Here is a 23526-nt window from a genome sequence, read left to right on the forward strand (position 1 = left end):
TTTTTCAGATCTCAATCCATAGTGCTACAGCTTGGACTTCTCCAGAGAGTCAATAAAATTGGCCTGGTCAGACAAGCTGAATCCTAAAAAACGGGTGAGTAGCTGCTGCTGCAGAGGAAGTGCACCCATAGCTCTAACAGTATATGGGTGTCCATCAGTGTCCAGACTGTTATTGGCACTTGGTTCTGTAGCTACAACTGACACTGTTACCTTCACTGACTCAGCAGAATTGAGACCATTGGTGCTAGACAGCTCCCTCATCATCTTTTCTGGAGAAGTCCTTGTTGCAAGCTGTTCTGTTGTTATTGTGCTAATGCTCTTGGCACTCACATTTATACTTATTTGTGGTTGCTCACAAGAGATGCATACTGCTGAGCTGTGACAGAGGAACTTACCAAGCTGCGTGTTCCTCTTCAGGCACTCAGAGTCCATTCCTGCCAGAAGTAGAGTACTTTTCAGCTAAGTTTAGCATGTCCCATGGGATTGCACGTTCTCTGGGTTCCCTGGGCACAAGCATAACTTACACATAGCCATGAGAACTGCAGAGAGAACTGTGGTACCACCAACCACAGAATTACCAGTTCCTGTTTCTGACTCCCCTAGCCACCTTCTGTTAGGTGGAAGAGGCTACTGTGCAGCACACCCTTGCTTGTCTGACTAGAAATTTAGCTTGCTGCTGGTATTGCCAGCTTTCCCTGTAATTGCAGTTATCTTCTTGTTCTGATTTTTTTTTTTGAGTGCACAGGAGTCTCTTCTTCTTTTTTTTTTTTTTTTTTTTTTTCTTACCCCATTGTATCTTTTGGATTTATGAAGGATTTCAGATCATTCTTTTGCAGTGCTGTGATGTCAGTCATCTGCTTGACTTGGCAAAGAGCTCCTTAGTTTCTAGTCAGTATACTTTGATAATTTTCTCAACCCTCTGTGTCAGCAAGTAATACTGTCTCACTGAGGAGGATCCTAAGTATTTTGGGAATACTTACAAAAGATATCCTTGTCAGTTTCTCTGGAAATGAGACTGCTTAATCACCAGGTGCAAGATGCTGCAGGTGGCTCTGGAGTTCTTGACTGTTAGTGAATCCTGAGAGACTCCTTATGGAGCCTCGAGATGTGACTACCAGTCTGTCAGATGTGTAGCTTGCAGTGTGCATTGCCTTCCAAGTTGGTGCAGGCCACAACTGTCAAGCTCATGTACTATTTTTGACCCTGTATTTTAGGATTCAACCCAAGGTGTGCTATTAAGCTTTTGAATTATTTTTATCATTCAGAGGACCCATTGTATACCAACAGACTAGACAAGTCCCTTGCTCATTCAAGGATTCTCTAGTGGTGTTGCACTCACTTGAGTTTCCTGGTGAGATGTGGAAAGCAGTCTAATTGGACCTTTCTCATTCCTGCACAATGGAGAGCAGGTGACCCAGGCAGGCATCGCTATCTTGACAAGACTATTCTAAACAGAATTTTTTCAAGCAGAGATTCTTTCAACAAACTCTGCTCCATCACAGTTCTCCCTTGGCTGACATCCTCCTGTGTATCCTAGCTGCACCTCTAAAAGTGAAGTCAAAGAACATTAATTCCACCATCATCGCCCAGATCATCTTCCCTTTCCCATTTTGTGGGCTGGAAGATGTTATTTGGAAAAAACATCTCAGCTACCCCCCGTAGCACGATAAATGCACACTGGACTGTAGATCTGAGCCATGGTAGCATCACAAATCGTTAAAAGAGAATATTAGTTTCCCTTAATGTTTGGACAATGATTGGCACTCTTTCAGTGTCATGCAGAAAGAGCAATATTTTTCAACTCCTTTGTCTTAGAAAATGTCAGAAATAAGATAAACTGTCTTATCCCAGAATTCACTGGGAGGCCATAGGATTATTTCTTTCTGAAGCTATATTTCAAGAGCATTTTGCTCTCCTGAACATAGTGGTTGCTCAGCTGGGGATACTGTCAGGATTCTCATCCTATAGCAACCTATTATTTTCTGAATTTTCATGCTAGGCTTTCTCTTTTTTTGAAATACTGAAGATTTGGGGTGGTGTTGGAAGCTTTTATTTGTTTTGTTCCTGTAGTCTGAGAGCAGACCTGTCAGGAAATGTTTACCAACAGAGTCCACTATCCTTTTATCTTGCAATTCTAGCTATGTTCCCCACTAGAGAGAACATTTTCTTTCTTCCATGAGAAATTATCTGCTTAATAGCTGGAAGGGTTCTACTAGGTTAAGTAGATTTTTTTTTTTTTCTTCTTTCTTCCCCCTAATTCTTGTGTTCAAGTGGTCAAGTGTATACAGCAGGGATCAAAATTTGTCATTTTCCTGGACTGAAGAAGACTAGTTTATCCATCAGCTTAAAGACTACCTGGCAGCAGTTTCCACTCATCCTGTGAAAGGTATTGTTACTTTACTCCTCATCCATGATCCCTAGATTTTTGTAGAATTTGATGAAAACCTTTCCATTGCCTTAATGTTACAATTCCTGCTGGGATCAGTGAATATATTTAAACTCGGGATCATTGTATCTTCTCTGTCCCTGTTCTGGAATGCGTTGATGACAACGTCCTAACACAGATGGTCAAGGAGGCAATGCTGGACCTCATGCTTACACACAGGGAAAAGCTGGTTGTTGATGTAAAAGTAAGGGGAAGCTTTGGCTGCAGTGACTATCAAATGGTAGGGTTTGGTTCAAGATCCTGAGAGGAGGAAGGAAGGCAAAAAAGCAAGATCACAAGCCTGGGCTTTAGGTGAGCAGACTTTCATCTTTTCAGATATCTGCTTGGAAGAATCCCATTGGATAAGAAGAGAAAAGGGGCTCAGAAATGCTGGTTGAATTATGCTGAACCGGCCTCATAGCCTTCTGTGATGAGACGACTGGCATGGTGGATGAGGGGAGAGCACTGGATGTTTTTTATCTTAGTTTTAATAAGGCTTTTGATACTGTCATAATGTCATCAGACAAACTGATGAAGTATGGACTAGATAAGTGGACAGCGTGGTAGTTTTAAAACTGACTGAAATGCTGTACTCAAAGGGTTGTGATCGCAGTCGGTGGTGTACCCTAGGGGTTCAGTATTGGGTTGAGTACTATTTAACATTCTCATTAATGACCTGGATGGGATAGAGTTCATACAGCCTCAACAAGTTTACAGATGACAAAAAGCTAGGAGGAATGTCTGATACACCAGATGGTTGTGCTGCTCTTCAGAGAGACCTGGACAGGCTGGAGAATTGGACCGAGAAGAATCTCGTGATGTTTAGCAAGGGAAAATGTAAAGTCCTGCACCTCAGGAGGAATAGCATTCTGCAGCAGTACACGCTGGGGGGGCGACCAACTGGAAAATAACTTTACCTGGAAGGACCTTGGGGTCCTGGTGGGCAAGGAGGTGACCGTGAGCCAAGAATGCGTCCTCACAACAAGGAAGGGCAGCAGCATCCTGGACTGCATTAGGAAGAGCCTTGTGAGCAGGTCAAGGGAAGTGATCCTTCCCCTCTACTCAGCACTGGTAGAGGCCTCACCTGGAGTACTGTGTTCCATTCTGGGCTCTGCAGTACAAGAAAGATGTGGACTTACTGGAGCAAATCCAGCCAAGGGCCACAAAAATGATTAAGGGACTGGAGCATCTTTCACATGAAGACAGGCTGAGAGACTTGGAACTGTTCGTCCTAGAGAAGAGAAGGCTCAGAGGAGTGTGGGGAGAAAATCTAATGTGTGTATATACCTGATGAGAGAGCATGAGGAAGAGGGAGCCACACTCTTCTCAGCAGTGCCTACTGACAGGACAAGAGGCAATGGGCACAAATTAAAACCCAGGAAGTTCAACCTGAATGCAAGAAAACATTTTTAGTGTGAGGATTGTCCCTTCCAACCTAAATGTTTCTGTGGTTCTGTGAGGGGTTTTTTGCGCGCCCGGTGCCCCCCCCCCCTCCAAGTTGACAGGAGTAAAGTAACAACTCCTTTTTATTTTCTTAAACCTCACTCTTCTGGAGTTGAAGTTTCATTGCTGCCTTCTAGAACTTAAGGGCTATATTGTGTTATATTTGAAAATCAAGGCCATTCCTGTTATTCCCCAGAGTTGTTTTTTTTTCGTCCATTCATTTCTGAATGGTTGTCTTCACTTAGGGACTAAAATGCGTACTAGTCCTGTTAGAGGCCATTGGGCAATCCAGGTGAAGCAGTGGTTAGGTACTGGAGTGGTTTTAAGTAACATAACTTTGGAGTTGCTCTGTAGGTATCTTTGCCTAACATGCTGATACTACTAGAACATCTAAGGGCGTCTGTGTTCCTCAGGGTTTTACTGAGCACTTCACATGAATAAACCCAAGATCCACCTTCAGATCGTTGTTAATGTACGGGGCACAGCTTGGAATTGATTCAAACTTGCATAGACATGTGAACTGTCATTTGAACATAGGTAGCAGTTACTAAACCTAGAGATCTTCAGGTGGGATGGTCCATGAACAAGTTCACTTCATACCCTCTTTTCCTTTTCTCTTAAGTCTTTTAACTCTCTAGAGGTTGCAAGGTGAGAGGCATTGACAAGGTCTTGGCCAGTGTTGGGAGGATTGTCTGGTATACCTTTTCCTGGTATTGTTAGTTTAGCAAATGCCTTGAGCATTTAAGGGGAGAGGCCACTCAAATCTCGGTGTGGAATATATATACATGGCTAGCCTAAACATCTTAAAAACTCCTTTTGCAAGTGAACAGACACTTCCACTACTTGGTTTTGTACTAGGGAATTAATGATGATCAATGATTATGCATAAAGAATGAGTGAAATACTTTAAAATTTCATATCAGAATATGAACATTTCATATGAGAAGGCTTTACTACAAATGCTGTTTCTAGTGGTAGTTGCATTTATGCTTAAAAAAAAGGAGAGGTGGTAGTACTCAATAGCCACTGTACTTTCACAGGTGGATTGACCTTGACTGGCCTGCCCAGCTGCTCTCACTCCCCCTTCTCAACAAGACAGGGATAAAATAAGGTGGAAAAGTTTATGGGTCAAGATAAAGACAGGAGGATCACTTAGCAATTACTGTCATAGGCAAAACAGATTCAACTTGTGAAAAAGTAACTTAATTTTTTACCAATTAAAAATAGAGTAGGATGGTGGAGAACAAAGATAAAGCTAAAAACACCCCTACCTACCCCTGTTTATTCCTAAAGGCTCAACTTTACTCCTTCATCCCTGACTCTTCTACCTCCTTGCCCCCCTGACTCCGAGTGGCACACTGGGGTTGGAGAATAATGGGGGTTGCAGTTAGTTCATAACACTTCATCTCTGCTGCTCCTTCATCCTCGCACTTTTCCCCTGCTTCAGTGTGGAGTCCCTCCCAAAGGATACCATCCTTCATGAACTGTTCCAGCATGGGCTCTCTCCATGGGCTGCAGTCCTTCAGGAATAGACTGCTCCAGCGTGGGTCCCCCAACAGGCCAATTTCTTAAAAAAAAAACTTGCTCCTATGTGGGCTTTTCTCCAAGGACTGCAGCTTCTGCCAGGAGCCTGCTCCATCGTGGGGTCTCCATGGGCTGCAGTTTCTTTCAGGGCATCTCCCTCTGCTGCAGTGTGGATATCTGCTCCCCTGTGGTCCTCCACAGGCAGCAGGGGAGCAACCTGCTTTCACCATGGTCTCTCCCATGGGCTGCAAGGGAGCCTCTGGAGCACCTCCTCCCCCTGCTTCAGTGACCTTGGTGTCTGCACAGTCATTCCTCTCACTTCCTTCCCCTTCCCTCCCTCCCACGCCCCCCAGCAGCTGCAGGACATATTTTACCTTTTCTTATTACTGCAGAGGCACTACCAGCTCAGCTTTGGCCAGCAGTGGGTCTCTTGGAGCCAGGTGGAACCATCTGTGTCCAGCACAGGGCAGCTCTCAGCCTCATCTCACAGAGCCCACCCCTGCTGCCAGCACCTTGCCATGTAGACCTAATACACTTGCCTTAGCAAGTCTAATACTACCACTTTTAAGGCAACTGCACGTGGCCTGGAACTGAATTCTGCTTTGCCTCTGGTTATTTGTTTGATGAGCAAAAACCAGACGTGAGTGAAAACAGATCTGTAGTGTCTTTTGTATGATGGTAGCCAGGAGTCTCAGCTCTTAAGAAAGTTTGGCTGCATGTGTAAGAAATTTGGTTATGGTGGAGTAAGCATTCATCTTTGTATTCTCAGCCCGTGCTGGTATCTGGTGTCCATAAGAAGTTGAAGTCAGAGCTTTGGAAACCAGAAGCTTTCAGCCTGGAATTTGGAGATCAAGATGTAGATTTGGTGAACTGCAGGAACTGTGCCATAATTTCAGACGTGAAAGTGCGTGACTTCTGGGATGGCTTTGAGATAATATCTAGTAAGTAATATCTATGGCTGACTAGTTTAACTGAGCAGTTTGTCTTACTACCTTCAACTCCTCCTTTTCCACCTAGTTTCTCAAAAAATACAACATAGTAATAATAAAAAAAAATCCAAATAGCTATAAATCTCATCCAAAGAATCCATTGTTCCTTAGATGTAGTGCACCCTAGAAAATACTTTATTGATGAACATTAGGTGAGGGCTGCTCAAGGAAACTTTTTCTGTACTGCAGCATGTTGGTGTGTGTTACTTTCACGTGTCAGAAGATGATCCATTTTGTAGGAAACTACTTTTTTTTTTTTAACTTTCCTCAGTTAAATTAACCATCAGTTACCGTTATTAAGACAGTAAGTAATTTGACTACCCTTACTCTCCTTCCGACGTCAGTGTTTATTGTAAAACTAAAGGGAACCTGCAGAGCTAGACCAGACTGAGGCTTTTGATGCTAAAACTCAGACTTGGTGGGATATATCAACTAAATAAACTTGACATTGCAAATTATTTTTACAGTAGATCATCTGTGAGTACAAATACAAGTTTATATGTATTATGAGTAGCTATACTGTATGCGTACCTTATGTGATAACACATTACTTGATGCTTGAGTTGTTCTTTGGGAAAAGCTTTTTTCAAGTGTGGATGTGAAAGCTAACCAGTTAAAATTCCTGGGGATATAACTGGTCAGATTAAAGAGCTTCTAAAAGCAGAGTGCTCTATTTTAGATTTTCTATACCTAGACCAGAGTGGTCTGGTCTTATATTTACAGGTGTTAGAGTTCTAATGGTTCATTGTAATGTTGCTAATTTTAGTGTTGCATATAAAACATTTTCTGTATTTATTGCTGTGTGCACATAGCAGAAATGGTGAACTGTTGGATGACTTAATGAAATGTTTGTTCAACAGCAAATGAAATGTTAGAGTTGTAGACCAAGAGTATTCCCTTCCATAGAAATTATCCAGTTGGAAAGCTCCCAGCTTTCAACTAGTTTTTATATGGTTCCAAATACAGTGTCTTCTATTTTGTACTGTTAAATTTTGTACTATTTCTATTATTACTCAGAAATAAATAACCTAGAAGGATATAATGGTGTGACCTTTCTGTGTATTAATGGTAGCTGGGAAACTTCACAAACTCTTTGCTTTTGTGCTAGGGTAATTCACGACAATAGTAAATTTGTATGGGTCAAGTTATCTTTGAGAAATGTTATTTGTAATTTGTCTCCAGACAGATATGCTTCTTTCAGCAAAATCAGCTGCTGCCTTTCTTTTAGTCCTTTTACCACAATTTATATAAGAAATGTTAGTGATCTGGGTTGGAAAACCTGATCGCTTTTCTTAGTTTCTTTAAAATACATTTTATTTAGTGTTTTTCAGCCATGTGCAATCCCCAATTTAGAAGAGTATTATTTGCTATTAGTCCAGAGATTTCATACACTAACTCATATGAAAACTGTTTCCAAATTATATGACAACTCTGACTTCCCTGCATTACATGAATTTTTAGATTCCTTAAATATGTGGCTGGTTTGTTCCCCTCGCAATCGCATTAAGTTATTGAAAATATGTAGAACAGCCACTGAATTTGAAGGTGGTATTGAGATAATCCCTTAATTATTCAATATGATACTTTAGTTAATTTTAATCTTGTGCTGCTTACTTTTAATGTCTTTGAGTTCTAAGTGGACTTTTGGGAGGTCTAACTTTTTATTTTGATCCTTCTTAGACCTCCTTTTCCTTGCTGATCAGATGTTTTCTGGGTTTTGTCCAGTTTCGTGTAATTTGTCGGATCCGTATGTTTTCCTCCAGGTAGCTCTTCACTCTCTGCTTTCTGAATAGCCTTCCTACAACTTTGTTCTCCTTGTTTGAAACAAAGGTCCTCGATGAGTTCGTAATATTGAATACAGGAAGTTCTGAAATAGGCCAGGCTGGATGAGGCTCTGAGCAACCTGACCTAGTCGGGGATGTCCCTGCTCCTTGCAGGGGGGTTGGACTAGATGACCTTTGAAGGTCCCTTCCAACCCTAACCATTCTATGATTCTATGATTCTATGATCTTTAAATTCAAGTCCTTGAGCTTTTCAGTTCACTTGCCTCTCTAAAATCTTTCATGTAGCTCATTAAAATTTGTTTTCTTTAAATCAGTCACTTTGGTTTACATATCTGCAGTTCTCAGTTCCTTTTAATTTCAATAAAATAATTTTTTATATTGCAAACTAAAGCAGTCTTCTGTAGCCTGTTGATATATCAACACAGATATGAGTCACAGGTCTCCCAAGTCCTGGTTTCTTAGATACACTTTCTCTTTTGGTGCTGTCAGCAGCTCTGCTAGGTCTGGGTAAGATCAATTGCTTTTTATTTGGCTGACAATCCTTAGTAAGGTAGGAAGTGGTGAAGGATGTTACTTTCCAGGGAGAAGGGGATGTGAAGGTGTCAGACCTTAGTTTACCCTGTTTTCCAACTGATGGCTTCATGTAGAGTTGTGAAGGACCTGGTAGAAGAGTGAACTTTGTTTCTCTCTAAATGTTACGCTTCTAAGCTGCTGCACATACCACTTCCAGATACAGTCTCTTAGCCACTGTAAAATCTGAGGCAAAACAGCAGTGGTCAGTGCTGTCAGCATACATCCACTGTTGCATACATAATATCATCTTTATGCTACCAGCTTTCTCTGTTACCAGTCAGCACTTACGTACAACTCTTGAAGTGAAGAACGAATGTTTGAATTTGGCACCCTGCTAATTTGAGTGCTTCCAGCAAAGAATTTAAAAAACTGAAGGCTGTATTCCCCAGTAACCACTTGCCATTTAGATTTTTGAGTGTTGTGTACTGTGGTTTCTTGCTTTATACTGAGGTTAGGGTTGATTTCAGAGCATGAACTCCTCTTAACATGAAAGAAAAAAACCCTTTAGACTTTGGTAAAAGCAGTAAGGCAGAATGCTTTGGAAAGGCTTGTTTTTAAAGTTGAATGCAAACTATTATAAAACTTAGCAACTGTGGAAGATCTGTCAGACTTCTGCTGTAGGTAATGATATGTATCTCTAATTGTTACACTGTTATTTGGTCATACTATGAGAATGCTTGGAAGCCCAAATTAAAATCAGGATCCGTTTTGCTGTGCAATGTAGAGATCTTGGTACAGAAGACTTATAGCTTAAACAAGGTGATGGGTTGCGGTAGAAAGATATTACATGAAGAAATCTTAATTTGTTTCTTGCAGAACGGCTCAGGTCGGATGATGGTCAGCCAATGGTACTTAAGTTAAAGGATTGGCCTCCAGGGGAGGACTTTAGAGATATGATGCCTACAAGGTAAGTAAACCTTAGTATCAATGCCTACAGGACTGCTGTAGGCACTACAGGAGGAAAACATGCCTTTATTCTCTTTTTGGTCTCCAGGTTTGAGGACTTGATGGAAAATCTTCCTCTTCCTGAATACACGAAGAGAGATGGCAGACTGAATTTGGCTTCTAGGCTGCCAAGCTACTTTGTCCGTCCTGACTTGGGTCCTAAAATGTACAATGCCTATGGTATGTGAGAGTAGTTCTGCAGATGTTTTGTGTTTATGATGTGACTGTTTATTATACTGTCGTGGTTTAACCCCAGTCAGCAACTAAGTACCATGCAGCCACTTGCTCTCCCTCCCCAGTGGGAGCAGGGAGAGGATCAGAAGGGTAAAAGTAAGAAAACTTGTGGGTTGAGATGAGAACAGTTTAATGATTGAAGTAATATATATATATATATATTTTTTTTTTTTTTAAAAAAAGGGTAATGAAAAGGAAAACAACCGAAAGAGAGAAACAAAACCCAAGAAAAACATGTGATGCAGCTGCTCACCAGCTGCCAACCAATGCCCAGCCAGTCCCCAAGCAGTGATCATGCCCGCTCCAAGGCCCGCCCTGGCCAACTCCCCCCAGTTTATATACTGAGCATGATGTCATATGGTATGGAATATCCCTGTGGCCAATTTGGGTCAGCTGTCCTAGTTGTGCACCCTCAGCCTTCTCACTGGCAGAGCATGAGAAGCTGAAAAGTCCTTGACTTAGTGTAAGCACTACTTAGCAACAACTAAAACATCAGTGTGCTACCAACATTATTCTCATCCTAAATCCAAACCACAGCGCTATATCAGTTACTAGGAAGAAAATTAACTCTATCCCAGGCAAAACCAGGACATATACTTAGGGCGTATGCAAAGCTGTGGCATTAATCAAAATTCTGACTTATCCTAGAGAACACTGCCATCTTTTTAAATTGGGGCTGCAATCCATTGCTATGCTAGTCCTCTCTCTGTCAGATATGCCCTTTTTTGCCTTGTGGTTTCCAAGAGATGTACAGACAGTAAACTAAGTTTGCAAATAGTTATTATTTAATACATATAATAAGCCTAATACTGATACAAGATTCAAAGAGAAGTTAATGTCTTTTTGAGACCAATTGATAAGTTTGAGAGAGAAATTAGCCAGCTTCTGGGCACTTTAATCTGTGTGTTCGTGTTTCTGGCCAGGATTGTAGAATCATAGAATCATAGAATGGTTAGGGTTGGAAGGGACCTTCAAAGGTCATCTAGTCCAACCCCCCTGCAAGGAGCAGGGACATCCCTGACTAGGTCAGGTTGCTCAGAGCCTCATCCAGCCTGGCCTTGAACGTTTCCAGAGATGGGGCCTCCACCACCTTTCTGGGCAACCTGTTCCAGTGTTCTATAACTCACATCGTAAAAAATTTTTTCCTAATTTCTAATCTAAATCTACCCCCCTCTATTTTAAAACCATTACCTCTCGTCCTAATTGTAATTTTCTTCATCCGTGTCTCACAGCACAGACCACAGACAACATGCGAGACAAAACTATCACCATGTTCAGCTGCCTGACTTGGATAGTTTTGTCGTCTTAAGACTGTAATTATATAGTAGGTAAATAGAATACAAATTGAGAAAACCTTTGTCTGAACACATAGCGTGCATGGGGCTGTGAAGCATTAAACTTTCAAATGATTGTCATTATAGCAGAGTGTGGAGGATATACGAACAATTAATGACTGTCCTATCAACTTGCATTATTTCATTTCGTGGATGTACTGACTTTGAGGTCATGGCCAAAAGGAGGTTTTGGAGACTTTTAATTTAAAACAAATGATTGCTAAAATTCCAGGATATTTTAAAATAACTGATTTATCTGGAAGTAGGTACTTTTGCAGCTTTAGAGTAAGATAAATAGTATTTAAAGTAGTTGCTCTTTGTATATACTGAAAAATGTCAGCTGATACTGATAAGGAAAAAGTTTTTATTGTTTCATCCTTTTAAAAAAATGTTTTATCTCAGTAACCAAAGGAGACTAGACTTAAACTGTAAACCAACATATTGCAGTTCTGATAAAGTGTTTGTTGGGTTATTTTGCTTTTTTTTAGCAGTATGACATCACGAATAACAGTTTAAAAAATTGAGGGGGTTGTGAACTTAGACAAATGGAGCTTATTCAGTATTTAACAGTGTTCAGTGTTTCAGTTTATGTATTACCTGACATGTAAGTTGAGTGAAGAAGGCTCTACACCAGAGAGCTAATAATGTAATCAAGCAATATATATATATGAGTGCAGAAAGAAGCAAGGTAATCAATGACGGCTAACTTGTCTTTGTGTATTGCTAATTGCTAGCAATGGAAGGAATGGATTATTTTTGCTGAATTTATCTTAAATATCAAAGTTTTCCTTTGTGTCAGAATTTGTAGTGGGACTGTTGACAGTATTTTTTTTAGCATAGAATGTAACCCTCTACTATTTGATCCTTCTTAGAGGTATAGCTCTTGGTCCAAAGAGATAAAGTATTACACTTGTTTACTTTCAAGTTAAAAGAAAAAATTTAGCTAGATCTGTCTTCAAAAACAGTTTTATATCTTCTTGCTCTTAGCTGCTTTACAGAAAAATTAAAAGGTGGACCTACATATAAAAATAGTAATTCTCTCTATGGTGAAGAAAAGTAACTTTTCTAGCATATTAAATGTATTTTGGTTGTAAATGTATGGCTTTGTTTTCTGAGCATGTGGTGGAAAAAAGTTCACAATAGTGAAGTAAAGTCTTCCATGTGCTTAGCATTTTAAAGCATTAAGATAGAAAAATTATGACTGAAGCTTGATTCTTAAAGTGATATTCAGTTATCTAAATAAAAAGACTGTTTGCAGAAATTTACTGTGAAGAAATATTATTCTCTTCAACAGGTTTTGTGTGTAAAGGACCCTTAAATATTGACCAATTTTTATATATAAATACCTAAACTCTGTAACATAAGACTTGCCATTGATACTGTATTTCCCAGCATACTCTGTGTGACTTATCCCACTAGCAAATAATTAAGGAAAGAATGACACCTCTTAAATTATATCCTGCTGCATCTGGCAAAGCACAGTTTTGAGAAGGAGACTGTAAGGGCCCTTACTTGGGCTCAATATTTAACCTATCTTTTGTGAATTTGTCTGGCCTGTTTTTTGAACCTATATGTTATGTTTTATCCATGTTTGTATTTCAGTTGTGCTTTCTTAAAGTTCACGTTACAAACTGTCTAAATTAGCTGCTACTGGTTCTGCTCTTTATGATAGGTACTGTACAGTGAGTTGAGCTCCTGTCCCCAGCAGCTTATATTTTAAATAGATAAATACGATGGTGATCCTAAAATATAGCCAATAGTCTTGTGGTCATACTTAACATTAGTGTTTGGTGATATGAAGATTTCTTAATCTTTTAATTTTTTTCCCCATATTACTTGGTAGAGGAGATGGTAAAGCAAAAGTAGAGAGAGAGAGAGAGAGAGTGCTACTGAAGGGTCAGAGGAAGAGAGAAGAATGTGTTATATGAGAAAGTGAAAGAATTAAGCAGCATACACTTGAAATCTTTCTCCGTTACTCATAGCCACTTGAGAGGGGCAAGATCATCCAATGTAGAAAGGTATAAGCACTTGACAGTCTGCAGGTGTTTTTCCTTACTCAATTGTAATCTGAATTGTTGTTAATGATGAGTTGGCAATAACTGCTGTGAATTCAACTGATCATATGGATTTTACAGCTGAGTATGAGAAAATAATGAACTGCTGGAGGCTTGTATTTGTAACAGTCCTCAATGACTTGCTGCACACAGAATGATGCTAATGCCACTTACAGCAGTTGGATTTTCTCTTGTACCTCCAAGCAAAGGAAAACTGGCAAAAAATGCCTACTAACTTTGTATTATGAAAGCTAAGTTCCCTACTACAGATTGTAAATCACCCTTACAGAGACAGAATTGTAAAGAACGAGTAGAGGCTTTGTTTTTAAAATGCTGCTTTTCTCATGACTTGAGTGACCTATATTTGCTACTTCTGCTTCCTGTAAAATAAAAATACCAGTTATCAGTAAACTTTTTATTTATGCCACACATGACATGAAAATAACTACTTCAGCTGCCCTTTGATGTTTGTTTCTGCTCCCATCGCTGTGTAAATTTAGCATTCTAGAAAGATCTTTCAGGTGGGTTATTTCTATAAGAGCTTAAATAGAATTTGATTTTATTTTACGCTCTGTCATAGGCTTAATTACTGCAGAAGACAGACGAGTTGGTACCACAAACCTACACTTGGATGTGTCTGATGCTGTTAATGTCATGGTGTACGTTGGGATTCCCATTGGGGAAGGGACCCATGATGATGGTAACGTTTGAGCAAAGCTGTTTTCTGTCAATTAAAAGTCAATTATGTGTGTGAGAAAGAAGACTGTACTTTTTATTGTTTAAGCTTGTCATATCTGTGAGATACAACCCAAATATACAAGGCAATTTGCTACATCTGCAACACATATTTAAAAGTGCAGTAATGCTTCATTGGTTCCCAACTGTGGTAGCAGCAGAGTTTTCCTAGAAACTAGGTATCTCCTTGGAAAAAGGAGGAGAAAAGGGGATAAGTTACTCTTTCTTCTCCTTGTGTTTAACTAATTGTAGTTAGTTCAGTTTGAATTCATGGCTAAGCTTTGTGATAGCTCTCAGTTGACACTTTTCCTGAATTTTGTTAAGATGGAGCTGGATGCGCTTAGATAGGGCACTGTATGATGCAGCAGTTGCAGTAGCACTGTGACTGGATTTAGCGGCTCAAAATGCTCCTTCCTCTTTTGTATGTCAAAAATCAGAAGCTTTGTAATCATATCACTTTTATGTGGATTCACCTTTCAGAAGTTCTGAAAACAATTGATGAGGGAGATGCTGATGATGTAACAAAGCAGCGAATCCATGAAGGAAGAGAGAAACCTGGAGCGTTGTGGCACATCTATGCTGCCAAGGATGCTGAGAAGATACGGGAACTACTCCGGAAGGTATGTTGCTGACAAAGGAGGCTTGAGCCTACAGAATTCCTTGACTAGCTTAATTACAGCGGCTGAATTATACAAATTGCTATCAGCATCAAGTACTTAGGTATTCTAATGCTGTCTTTGAGGACATTAATATAGTTACTGTGTTCCCAGGTTTTCACCCTGGTCTAGAATCTTCATACTAAAGCACATGTTACTAGTTCAGACCTAAATGAGCTTAATGAAAGTAATGTCCTACCTTGAAATTGTTTGTTTGTTATGTTTTTTGGTACAGAGCTTTTTGTGAGCCAGCAATATCAAGGTGCTTTGTCATGGTTTCTCCCCCACCCCATATCTTGGCCCTAGGTTGGAGAAGAACAAGGCCAAGAAAATCCCCCAGATCATGATCCCATTCATGACCAAAGTTGGTACTTGGACCAGACCTTACGTAAGCGACTGTATGATGAGTATGGTGTACAAGGCTGGGCAATAGTGCAGTTCCTTGGAGATGCTGTGTTCATTCCTGCAGGTGCTCCCCATCAGGTAAGCATGCCAACTCTAGGCCATATTGGCTGTTGTGGTTTAGCCCAAGTCACCACACAGTTTCTCACTCACCTTCCCCCTCCCCAGCGGAATGGGGGAGAGAAATTTGGAAGAAAGGAAAACATGTGGGTTGAGATGAAGACAGTTTACTAGAATAGCAAAGGAAAATGACAATAATAACAAAATAACCGATACATCCTGTTCCAAGCAGTGATCGTGGAAGTGAAATGGAGCAGCAAGCAAAGGAGGGAAAGGGAGCCAGCAAGGTAGAGGGAACAATGCCAGCAAGTGAGAAAGAGAGATAAGATGGATGCCCCCCTCTGTGGGCACCCCCCACTTATATACTGAGCATGACATTTATGGCATGGAATACTTTATTTGGCCAGTTTGGGTCAATTATTCTGCCTGTCTCTCTCCCAGCTTCCTGCATCTGCACATTAGCGACACTTGGAAAGCCGGACAGTGTCCTTGGTGTCTTTAGCAACATCAGGGTGTTTATCAACATTCTCCACATATGAAATCCAAAACACACCGGCTACTGAGAGGAAAATTAACTCCATCCCTGCTGAAACCAGGACACTGACAAGTAGAATTGAATTTGAGGCACTACAGAACTGCAACTGCAAAATAACTCTTAGTTAATATTGCAGACTTAAGTTCCTTTTTCTATGTATGCAGTTCTTGCAGGAACTATTTGAATTGGATCTTAGTCATTATATTAATAAAAATTACCTAAATACTTGAGTGATGTGTACAGTACTGTGATGGAGTTAAGGGGAAAAAAAAAATAGGGTAAACGGTGGGAAAACATAGCTGTGTAGTGAAACTTCAGCCAAGGGAGCAGAATCCCAAAAAATCATAGAATCATAGAATGGTTTGGGTTGGAAGGCACCGTTAAATGCCATTCAGTCCAACCCCCCTGCAAGAAGCAGGGACATCCCCGACCAGATCAGGTTGCTCAGAGCCCCGTCCAACCTGGCCTGGAATGTTTCCAGGGATGGGGCTTCCACCACCTCTCTGGGCAACCTGGGCCAGTGCTCCACCACCCTCATTGTAAAAAAAAATTTCCTAATATCCAATCTAAATCTACCTCCCTCTGTTTTGAAACCGTTACCCCTTGTCCTGTCACAACAGGCCCTGCTGAACAGTCTCTCCCTGTCTTTCCTGTAGCCCCCTTTAGGTACTGGAAGGCCCCTATAAGCTCTCCCTGGAGCCTCCTCTTTTCCAGGCTGAACAGCCCCAACTCTCTCAGCCTGGCCTCACAGCAGAGGTGCTCCAGCCCTCTGAGCATCTTCGTGGCCTCCTCTAGATCCTCTCCAACAGGTCCATGTCCTTCTGATGTTGGGGGCTCCAGAGCTGGACGCAGCGCTGCAGGGGGGGTATCACCAGAGCGGAGCAGAGGGGGGGAATCCCCTCCCTCGAGCTGCTGCCCACGCTGCTGGGGATGCAGCCCAGGATGCCGTTGGCCTTCTGGGCTGCAAGTGCGCATTGCCGGCTCATGTTGAGCTTCTCATCTACCAGCACTCCCAGGTCCTTCTCCTCAGGGCTGCTCTTGATCTATTCTCCGCCCAGCCTGTATTTGTGCCTGGGATTGCCCCAATCCACATTCAGGACCTTGCACTTGGCCTGGTTGAACTTCATGAGTTTTGCACGGGCCCCCCTCTCCAGCCTGTCAAGGTCCCTCTGGATGGCATCCCACCCCTCCAGTGTGTCAATGGCGAACTTGCTGAGGGTGCACTCTATCCCACTGTCAATGTCACTGACAAAGATGTTGAACAGGGCTGGGCCCAACACAGACCCCTGAGGAACACCACTCGTCACCGGTCTCCACCTGGACATTGAGCCGTTGACCACCACTTTTTCAGTGCAGCAAATAGCGGAGGACAGTAGAGAACTTGCTTCAGGGAACACTAGTATATGTGGGACAATAGGGAACATGTGAGATGGTTTGTATTTTGTTCTGGTTTTACCGTTAGACACAATTCTCTGTGATGTCAAATAGGCTTCAGTTCCTGTTTCTGATAAGTAAATGTGGAAGAACCTAACATACGTGATGGAGGGTTTTTTTGGGGTTTTGTATGGTTCATTCAATCTTGATGTATCTATCATCTGATATGGGTTTGGTTTAGGTCCATAATTTGTACAGCTGCATTAAAGTGGCAGAAGATTTTGTATCTCCAGAACATGTGAAGCACTGCTTCCGTCTGACCCAGGAGTTCAGGCACCTGTCTAATACTCATACAAACCATGAAGATAAACTACAGGTAATCATTTTATGACAGTAGTTACTAAATATATGCTGTGTTTTGCCAGTTTTGTTCAGTACTAGAAATGAGTGGCTAATGATTTAAGAAAAAGTAACAACTTTCCACAACTTTGGAGGTTCTCATTTGATAAGTATTTAAAAAATAATTAATGCACCTATGTCTATTTAGTAATAAACTTATATTTCCAGAGAGCTTTCCCACTATTGCACTAGTGCATGTGTTGGTATTTAAAGTTTTTAAGTGGCTGAATCCTGAGTCATAGAATCATTAGGGCTGGAAAGGACCTTTAAAAGTCATCCAGTCCAACCCCCCTGCAAGGAGCAGGGACATCTCCAACCAGATCAGGTTGCTCAGAGCCCTGTTCCACGTGGCTTTGAATGTTTCAGGGATGAGGCGTCAACTACTTCTCTGGGCAACCAACTGAATGACAGTGAAGCGCAGCAGAAAAAAAAATCCTCTATTAAAAAGGAAAAAGAAGTGCTTTATTTTTAAGAGATATGTTTATTTGACCAAGGACACTTGTATTTTTTTATTTATTGCCTAAAGGAAAATTGCTCTCAAAGTGAAGGCTTGCTTATTTAAATTGGGGTTATGGTTTAGTGGTGGACTTTGCAGTGTTAGGTTTATGGTTGGACTTGATGATCTTAAATGTCTTTTCTAACCGAAATGATCCTATGATTCTAAATTAGTCCCAAACAGGACAAATAAATGTGTTTTGGTTTGAAGAACTGTGTCTGTTTAAACTAATAATTATGCACAGAACATATTAGGCACTGAAGCAGTACATTGTATATAAGACAGTAAGTTCTACAGAGAGAAGACCATAGGAGACCTTTTGTGATTTCACCTATGTGTGGTTCTGAAGAGTTAGTATCTATTTAGTTTGCAAATTTTGTTGTCAGCATTTTTTTGTGTATTAATAATCTCATGCATGTGTAATGTAGGAGGGTGGAGATCTGCAGAATGGCTGTTCTTGCAAAACTGAGTGCTCTATGTGTAGCCATTCTCCAGTATGTCACCCAAGAATATCAGAACTTACCATGTTACTTCTCTGAAAAAATTCAGTGAAAAATTACTATAAATTTCTATATGAATTTGCACAGGTTTTTAAAGGAAAGCAGAAGTAGGATCAACTCTCATTGTCGGGAACCAGCTTCTAACACTGTACATCTTCTGCAGTAGTGATACAGATGTGGAAGTGTTTCTGTAAATGAATAGGTTCCAAATGAATAATACTTAGTATTAAAAAAAAAAAAAGAAAGAAAAAAAGAAAAAAAAAAAAAGAAAAAAAAGTAACAGCTGGAAAAGTGGAACTCAATACTTCTGTGAAAGAGCATACTGGTTGTATTTGTGCCTCACAGACAAACTTTACTGGTTTTCTTTGTCATTTTTCATGTATATTTTTATTATAGTATCTTTATATAAACGTCTGTCTCTGTATTTCTATGTAATATATAAAATACACAGAGACAATAACTGTCACATAAATGATGTAAAAGACTGAGATCTTATGTACATCATGAAAAAAATGATGGTGCTTGGCAGTTAGCTGAGAAAGAGTAATTAAGCTACTCACGTAGAGGCTAAACTGATGCATTCAGTACCTAGAAACTTAATTCAGATAAGTTTAGATCAGAAAAATCAGAAACAAGACAGAGCTTTGATTGTTAAATAGCTAAGCATTGGACAGATTGCTGTGAGTACTAATGGATTTTTTAGCTCCGATTTTGCTTGCCTTTCTGGAAGATGCATAAACTAGAAGAATTTTTAGCCTCCATACAAAGACAAGATGATTTGATACATCATCTTAATTTACATAGGGTTAAACTATATGATTTTCTTGCTCCTTTTGGGTTTGATTCGTGTGAATCTGTAAGTGACTTGGATCATAAGGACTTTTTCAAAATAAACTCATATGCATGACTTCATAGTGTACTTCCTCCTAGGCCTCACGAAAGAGAGACTTTATCTTAAAATAACATGAGTAAATATATGTTGCTGGGTGACCAGAAAATGAGTTAATGAATCAGTGCAGGTATCTAAGATATTTGTCATCTAACCATGACAGTTAAAATTTATGCTGTTAATATCCTGAAGAAGTGATAGGATATACTTTGTGTATACTTGACAACTATTAATAATTGAGCTATCAGTTGATTGCGTAGGTATGTAAGACTCTCCTCCTTAGTCTGTAGAAGTTGATTTTTTTTTTTTTCCCTGTTACAGGTGAAGAACATTATCTACCATGCAGTGAAGGATGCTGTTGGCACACTGAAAGCTCATGAATCCAAACTAGCTAGATCATAGGAATTGCTAATTCCAAATGCCCTGTGAAGTAAGCCTTTTGCTCACATTATATACAGGGACTGCACGACTGCCTCTGCAGGAGCAGAGGCTTCTCACTAAGAGCTGGTGTGGTCGGTATTACACACACTCTTCAGCCACTGTTTTCTACGCTGCCTCAACACTGAAGGTCTAATGAAAGGTCGCGCTGTTACATGCAGAATTCCAGATCGTAACAAAAGGTGCCGTGTCCCTTTCCTGTGGCCCTTTGCGGATTGGAAGAACATGGAAACCACTTGGTGTTCCTGCATATTATGATTACAAATGGTATAAAGAGTGTGGATGTTTTTTTTTTCCTCATGCCTAGTTAGTCTCCACAAAGTTAGAAGGAATGTGTTGGAGGTGGGTTGTCCTACTGCAGACTTAGTTGATAGCTGCTGAAGGAGTGTGACCAACAGTAGCCCAACTGCAGAAATTTAAGCAAACTTCCCATGTGAGATACAGGCCAAGGAAAAGAATAAAACTATTCTCTGCACTCCCCTTCTTGTAGCTGTTTCTCTATACACTGTAGAATTGCAGAAATAAAGGGAGAACCCACTTTTTTTTTTCCCCAGGAGACTCCAGAAATAGGAGAATTGTGTATTTAGTGAAGAACTAGGTTTGTAGTGAAACAGTTAATATTTCATGAAAGTAGATATTTTTAGTATTTTTGAAGTACCACAACTGTTCCTGGATTTTCAAGGAAAGGCGCATTACATTTAGTCTTCCTTTCAGTGAAATCAAGAAGTGATTTTTAGAAAGCAGTCCAAAATAGCACAAAAACAGCCAAAGGAGAGTGAATAGAAATTGACACCCCACCTCCCTTGCCCGTATTCCTCACCCGTCTTCCCCCCTCTCCCTACGCCACCCTGCTTCCTCAAAATGAGAAGTAAAAAGGATTATAAACTCTGTTCTCATGTGGAGATGTTGTGCATCTCTCCCTGCACTGGTGACTGCAGGCAATAGTTCACCCAACACCAGTGCTAGCTGAAAACATCTGTCCTTTCCAAAGTGAAGGAAAAGTTAACTTTCAGTGTCAACTTTGTCCAGAACTATTTTAAGTAAAATGTTCCTGCTTGATAGAACTATATTCAGAATTTACTAATGTCAGCATTGATGCAATGATTTCATTGTCCGGGTACATGGGGAAATGTATCTACCTTCTATCCAGCTGTACTGTAGTGCCACCTGCAGGCCTGTTAATACGTTCACGGTTATTTCATTTTTTTAAAAAATAAAAGTCATTTACTGTAACGGCCTGGGTGGTTTCTTTCAGATTTGTACACTGATCTTCCTGCTTCGAGTTTGTCTCAGTTTCTGCCTCTGGTACTGTAGGCTACCTGTTAATTTACTGCCCTGTTTCTGACCAGAAGGTTTGGATGTTTTACACCTGGCTTACCAAGTACGTGCTGGGAGCATACTGAGCTACCAGCAGATTCTTGCTTCTCAGAGATAGTTTGAGTAGAGGATCTATCTTGTCATAAACAACATCTCTTGTGCTGTGCTCCCCACCCCTCACTATCTTCCTAACAGGCTGGGGTTTAGAGCTGCCCTCTCCACTGGAGATACATATGGGTTGATAAAGGTTGCCTAGTTTCTGACCTTGGAGGTTGTGATGACAGCAGCAGTTACATTCACTGATGTGTGGCATGCTGGCAGCTTCTGAGGTTGGTTACTGGGTGCAAGTAGTTCGCTCCCGGGCTTTTACTGCCTTCATACCCTTGCAGCTGTCCTGTGAATATGGGCTAATTTAGTCCGCTGCAGAGGAAAAGGATTATCCCAGACCCATGAACCATGCAACTTCAACATACTCCTATTGTGCAGAATTTCTTCTGCACTTCTGTTGTACTCTGTGTATACAACCCATTCTGAATGGTTAATTACAGCTGAGATGTTTCCCTCATTTGTGTCTGTGCGTGTATATCAGCAATTAGAATTAGATAAAGATCAAAAAGACAAAGACAGGGCTGCATGTAGTGCAATAGCTTCAGTCGTTTCCAATGCAGTGATCTACACTGAGTTACACATCTCATGCTGAACCTTTGTTTGGTTTTTGTCTATCGAACATTGTTTCTGTCTCTTGAATTTCCTCTTTTATTAACTATTGAGTACAATCAAACTAAAGTAATATTTAGCCAAAATCAGAGGAATGGTTTTAAAAAAAAAATTGCAGATTAAAATTAAGAAATATGTAGTAATCCAGGTTTTCGACCAGATGAGAACAGAAAGAATTTGTAAATTGATCTGGCAAATCGGTTCCAGTAACTTATATTTGAAAGCTTTTATTCTTTATCTGGATTTTATGCATCAGGAGATAGGGACTACCAATTGTTTTGGCAAGTTTTTCCAAGTAGGTAATTTTTTTTATATGGGGCACAAATTTGTATTTATGTAGATTCAGAACCCACTTACCAATTCTTGCTTGTTTTCCACCAAGAGAAGGTCCTCAGTTCATTAAAACTGAATTTTCATTTATTGTGTATCAGCAAACACATAGGTTTTTATTTGTTACTACTAATCAGGTATATAAATATATATAGGTCATATATAGCATTCATATATTTATGGATGTATATATTATACATTACATATATATTACACTTCATATATGTATATATAAAAAACTCAGATAACTACAGGGGTTTGTTATGGGTTTGTTTTCTTTCAAATGTGCTTAGCTGCTTCTCTCTACTGTAGCCTTACATGGTCAGGGATATTTTATAGTACTTGTAATTAGACTGTGAAGCCCACTGCAAGTCTTATCATGTTGATGCCAGCAGTACCTGTGTGTCATAGATGTATATGGCATAGTATAACAGAAGGATAATTCTCATCATTTTCCCTGAGGTGATAAACACCACCACTGGGAACACATAGTACATATAAGAGCGTAGACAATACAACAACATAACCAACCACTGCAACATCATGACCAATAACTGACAACCAATACAACAAGCACGTATAAACAAATTTGTTTCAAGAAAAAAAAAAAGAAAAAAAAAGTCAGATCTGTTATTATCTCAACCCTTCGTGCCCCACGTTGGGCGCCAAAATAACTGTCGTAGTTCAGCCCCAACGGGGACCAGACTACGCAGTCTCTCTCTCACTCCCCCCACTCTCTGAGAGAACAGGAGGAGATTTGACAAACAAAAGAAAACCAGGAGAAAAAAAAAAAACCAAACACGCGGGTTGAGATTGAACAAAAAGTAAATTTAACAGTAATGACAGAAGAAAACAATAGAGTGATGGAACACAAATACAGTACAATAGCTCACAACAGATCTCCACATCCAGTCTCTTCCAACTAGGAGGGCCTCCCTTCAGCACCCTCCTCACTTATATACTGAGCATGATGTCAGATGGGATGGAATAGCCCTTTGGCTAATTTGGGTAAATTAACCCCAGCTGTTAGCTAATTAGTTAACTATCTCAGCCATAGGGGCTACCAGCTTCAGTTCTCCACCCAGCTCAGGTAAATATTAACTCTATCCTGGCCAGAACCAGGACACTGTGTTTAGAGCTTCTACTACATCCTTTGAGTGTGGCAAGATTTAATTATGCTTTGTTTGAAAGTATGTACCTTTGTTAGCTTAGTAATTTAACTGGGCTTCAAAGCCTTTTTTCCCCAATAAGTGTTTGTCCTCTCTTTACCCCTTTGACCATGTTCATAGTTTCATAGTTCTTTTATGTACCATTTCACTGCTGTGATGCATCTGTCTTCCAAGGTGAACGGTTTTGGACTGTAGAATCTTTGC

General features: G+C 40.3%; 1 protein-coding gene across 4 annotated transcripts in view; it reads left to right on the plus strand.

Annotated features, from left to right (window-relative positions):
* Positions 1-21022, plus strand: part of KDM3B (lysine demethylase 3B) — a 69604-nt gene extending 48582 nt beyond the window's left edge. For 3 of the 4 annotated variants that reach the window (XM_086758603.1, XM_086758604.1, XM_086758606.1), the window contains 8 exons: positions 6162-6333; positions 9555-9645; positions 9733-9863; positions 13886-14005; positions 14521-14660; positions 15003-15179; positions 17309-17443; positions 19673-21022. In XM_086758603.1, coding sequence (XP_086614729.1) covers positions 6162-6333; positions 9555-9645; positions 9733-9863; positions 13886-14005; positions 14521-14660; positions 15003-15179; positions 17309-17443; positions 19673-19753 — 1047 coding nt within the window. In that variant the 3' untranslated portion in view covers positions 19754-21022. Of the gene's footprint in view, positions 1-6161; positions 6334-9554; positions 9646-9732; positions 9864-13885; positions 14006-14520; positions 14661-15002; positions 15180-17308; positions 17444-19672 lie in introns of those variants that run through there. The other variant, XM_086758607.1, reaches the window with a different exon arrangement.
* Positions 21023-23526: the final 2504 nt, after the last annotated feature.

The sequence above is a fragment of the Chlamydotis macqueenii genome, chromosome 14 (genome assembly GCF_036417535.1).
Source record: "Chlamydotis macqueenii isolate bChlMac1 chromosome 14, bChlMac1.mat, whole genome shotgun sequence".
Classification (NCBI taxonomy): domain Eukaryota; kingdom Metazoa; phylum Chordata; class Aves; order Otidiformes; family Otididae; genus Chlamydotis; species Chlamydotis macqueenii.